Source organism: Plectrocnemia conspersa, unplaced genomic scaffold, assembly GCF_051122295.1.
Source record: "Plectrocnemia conspersa isolate PC_06_02 unplaced genomic scaffold, ASM5112229v1 ptg000014l, whole genome shotgun sequence".
Taxonomy (NCBI): Eukaryota; Metazoa; Arthropoda; class Insecta; order Trichoptera; family Polycentropodidae; genus Plectrocnemia; species Plectrocnemia conspersa.
Genome location: NW_028277178.1, coordinates 128,047 through 132,500, shown reverse-complemented (window position 1 = coordinate 132,500; position 4,454 = coordinate 128,047). Strand labels below are relative to the sequence as shown.

At 37.6% G+C, this 4,454-nt stretch overlaps 1 protein-coding gene across 1 annotated transcript in view; it reads left to right on the top strand.

Annotated features, from left to right (window-relative positions):
• LOC148225880 (organic cation transporter protein-like) overlaps positions 1-3,789 on the top strand; it is a 35,736-nt gene extending 31,947 nt beyond the window's left edge. The window contains exons 4-6 of the mRNA XM_088204814.1: positions 1,588-1,820; positions 1,886-2,300; positions 2,983-3,789. Coding sequence (XP_088060940.1) covers positions 1,588-1,820; positions 1,886-2,300; positions 2,983-3,198 — 864 coding nt within the window. The 3' untranslated portion in view covers positions 3,199-3,789. The remainder of the gene's footprint in view (positions 1-1,587; positions 1,821-1,885; positions 2,301-2,982) is intronic.
• The last annotated feature ends 665 nt before the right edge of the window (positions 3,790-4,454 follow it).

Here is a 4,454-nt window from a genome sequence, read left to right as displayed (position 1 = left end):
AATAAAATTTACAATACACCAGCGACGATATTTCATTGAAAATCAATTTCTCCCATGCAAAAATTATAATTCTCTAGGCTGGTTTCGATTGCTTCGCATGAGAAATACATATAACGTTTTCGTTGGTGACTTAATATTGATTGAACCTAAAATTGTTAAATTCTACATGTATAGTTCTCCTCTTAGATAAATTAAAAGTAAGACTATTCAGGTCTTCTTCATTATCGAGAGTTATATCAGGCTCTGAAACATTTGGAGTCAAATTTCTTCCACAATATCGTCGGCATACGAGTTTCCTCCGATGTCTTAATCGATAGCTTACTCATCCGTTATGGCATCAATTAATTTAATTAGGTTTTTCTCATCCACGTTCTGTATCTCATCAAAAGTTTTTTTATTATTAATATTGGCTGAAATGTATAGGGTATAATAAAATAAAACAAAGGTTATTAAATTAATTTAATATAGTGAAGTATAAATATTGGTCCTTTTCTGTTATCGAGGGTCGTATTTATTCTATACAAATATTTATTTATTTGTTGTATAATGTAAATTACATTTTTTAAGTAAATTCGTTGCAGAGACTTATTCATGGGGTGAACGCTCACTCATTGCTACTCTTTCACACCTAACGTAGTCAAATTTTAAAACGTACATAACAGATTAGGTGTGAACGAGCGGCAGCGAATGAGGGTTGGTCAGAACAGTGAACACACCACGAACACAACAATACAGGATCTTACAGGAATTGTGCGGCTTTTGTTTCGGTACCAGGCAATTTGATCTCGTTAACTTTTAATGAAAAAATAGTTGTATATAAATAAATAAAATGTATGAGCAAATGGATAAAAAATATTTTTGAATAAATTTGCCCCCTGATAACCGGAAAGTACCCAAAACTTATACTAGATATAAACTCGAATGATGATAAAAGTATCTAAAAACTGAAAAATTTAGAATATTTATAGATGTCAGAATTTCAATTATTATAAAAATAATACAAAACTCACCAAATATAACAGCAGAGTCGTCAAAGAGTCGAAATTTGTTTTTTTTAATCTTTAAATCGCGTCTAAAAATCATATTTTATTAAAACGCAATTTACGTCGTAATAATAATATAGTACAGTTGTGATAATTTAAAAAAATAAAATGTAAATGTTTTTATTTGTATAAAAAATATTTTCTACCATAATTTAGAACATTTTATTCCTTCTTTTGTAATAAGCGTACTACTTGAATTGATATAATAATATAATATAAATAATAATGAATTGATACAATAATATAATATAAATAAATGCCCCTCCCCCATAAATGACGTCCCCTAGAAATTGAATGCAGTAAAAACAGTGTCTTTGGCAGGCAAACAATCGCGGTTTACCCGTGTTGATATAATATTAGTCCGATCCACGTGGCCCAGATGGTCTGGAACGTTGTATTTTAATATATTCTACGGCGTCAGGCTCCTGATACAACTCGCGCAGCTCGTTGTCGTACCGTATGCGCACTCACATCCGTATACAATTGACGCGCACAAAATATTCACAATACTATCATAGTAATAAACCGATCTATCGCGTTACAGGTTCCCGAGAGCGCTCTTTGGTTGACGAGCGGAGGCAGAGTCGCCGAGGCGGCCGACTGCTACGCCAGGATCGCACAGTTCAACGGGCGGCGCATCTCAGCCGGCACCCTCGAAGCCTTCGTGGAGAAGGCAGCGGCCGAGAGAAGCCGCTCCAAATGTAGGGCGCCCTCGCTGCTGGGCCTCTTCGCTACGCCCAAGCTGCGCCGCAACTCTTGCATCCTCGTCTTCAAGTCGTGAGTGTTTCGCTCGAGCGCGGTAATGACGACCTAGGACCCTAATGACCTCGGTCTACTCGCAGGATGGTGCTGACGCTATGCTACGACGCCATCTCGCGCAACGTGAGCGGCACGGGGTACTCGCCTTTCGCCGTGTTCGCCGTGGGTTCCGTCACCATCCTGCCCTCGTGCCTGGTGGTGCTGACGCTGCAGGACAGGATCGGACGCAAGGCGACGGCATTCTCGTCGCTTGTGGCAACGGGAATCTTCACGGCGGCCGCGGGGGCAGTGCTAGCGCTGCAGACCGAGGAGGACGCGGTCTCAGGGGCGGCGCTGGCCCTGTGTGCGATGGGGCGACTCTGCGTCACCGTGGCCTACAATTCGGGGGCGCAGTACGCGGCGGAGCTCATCCCCACGGAGGTGCGGGGGCAGGGGGTTGCGGCGGTGCACCTCGCCGGCTACGCGGCCGCCTTTTTCAGCTCTTACCTGCTATACCTGGTAATATTTCCTACGACAATTTTGATGACAAAGATACTATATGTAAAATTATACCTTGACTTGTATTGTATAGATTTTTAAGCTAATCAAAAACATTTTTAATTAACGCCTACTGTCGCGAATTTCCGCAGCTAGGATGTTTATATTTTTGTACAAGATTTATTACGGTTTACTTCTTCTCATTTTTTATGAATTAATCTTGGAATAAATTATTATTTTAAATTTTGTTTTTGCATTAACAAAAATTGCGCACAGCGAAAATTTTAAACAACAAAAATTCTGATTATAGATTATCAATATACACATACATATATCAGTGGCGTGCGGTGACTTTTGAAACAGGGCATGCAGTCAGGGGCGGGAAACAAAAACTATATTTTTAAATTTATTTTCTTTATTTGATGAACATATTATGTATTTATTATTTGAAAATTAATTTTATTCGACGCTCTTATATTATCTTTCATTAATTAGTCTAAATGTTATTTTTCGATTGATATAAATGCAAGAGCTGATGAACTATTCTCACTTTGACTTCACTTCTAGTGAATGTCCGCCTTTCTAATCTAGGAGCGTACATTAGAGAGGCGGAGTTTGATATTATGGCCTAATTGGTCTAAATATAATATACGGATAAAGTCACGCCGCTCAAAATTGACACTCAATGTAATAACGATTACAGGGGAAGATCTCCTCGGCGTTGCCGCCGCTGATTCTGGGACCTCTGGCGGCGGCGTGCGGCTTCCTGTGCCTGCTGCTGCCAGAAACCCTCAACAGGCGGCTGCCCGACACGCTGGCAGATGGAGAGAGCTTCGGCGAGGGAGAGCGCCCCTGCGACTTCGCCTGCTGTCTCGGCGCCGGAGAGTCCTCCCTCGAGCTGAGGCCCAACCGAACCTGAAGTATTACTGACCAAGTATTGCGAACCAAATTTTATATTCGACGACGAGTTCCTTGGATTTGTGAAATGTTGCCAAATATTATGTATTATTTAGAAAATAATAATTAACCTGACGAAAAGTAAAACATTACTCGAAAACAGGGGTGAAATCGATCGATTGAAATAATGTAAATATTGCATTATACGTATTCGATTAGAGTATTGCAGTTTTTATTTATGTAACTTAGTTTTTATTTCACTGTAACGAGACTTAATAACCTAAAACTAATTAACAATATTTTTTTATTTGCGGCCAAAGAAGTGCAAAATTGTTGTTGTATATTGATATTCCACTATTAGTATTATTATTGATATTTCGTAATGGCTACTATCTTGTGAGATGACGGAAGAAGGACTGAATCTATTTATTATACAATAAGTATATACGTGCAGGACATATTACTAAATCTAGTGTATTTTTTATTGTTTGATATTCTCAAAAATAAAAGAAAATGTATAATATGCAGCGCTGTAACTAGCATTTTGTGACCCGTTGCAAAGGTTACGCGCGGTGTACTATTGTTTTTCAAATAAAACACGATAATAAATGTCTTACATGTATATTTATACTATGTCTAGAGAATATTTAAAATCCACACAACAACATTCCAAGATAATGTAAATATAGTATGCGTATTTACAGCGGTTCGTTGCTCGTTATACATACGCATGTACAAATATTATCTCTAGTTTACTAATTATTGTATATTATATAAATAAAAATGTAATCCTCTTTCTTTTTCCTATTATTTTATCGCCCGATTGACGATAAGCGCTATGAATATTTTCTCAAAGTGGTGTAATTTCGACGGGTTACGTTTTTATAGTCATTCCAATCATCGAGCTCAACGTGCGTGTCGGAAGGTGACTTGTGCATGCATCCATTTCATATTCGAATTGCACTCGTTGAATAATCAACGGATACTGCATAAAAACGCCAAGTAATAATATGAATTAAATAGCTAATCTAACCCATAGATCACCGCGCGTAATATCCGTTGAAAATATACGTATTTGAATAACAACATTAATTATAAAAAATATATACATATGTACATATAAAAGTTAATACAATACTGACATAAAGTTTGAGTTGGGTTACTAAACTGTTTTAAAACCGTATTCATATTTATATTATATATTAAGGTTTATTGAGGCAATATTTTAGTACATTTTTGGTCGGTATTTTACACTGGTCAGTATAAAAATGAATGCTT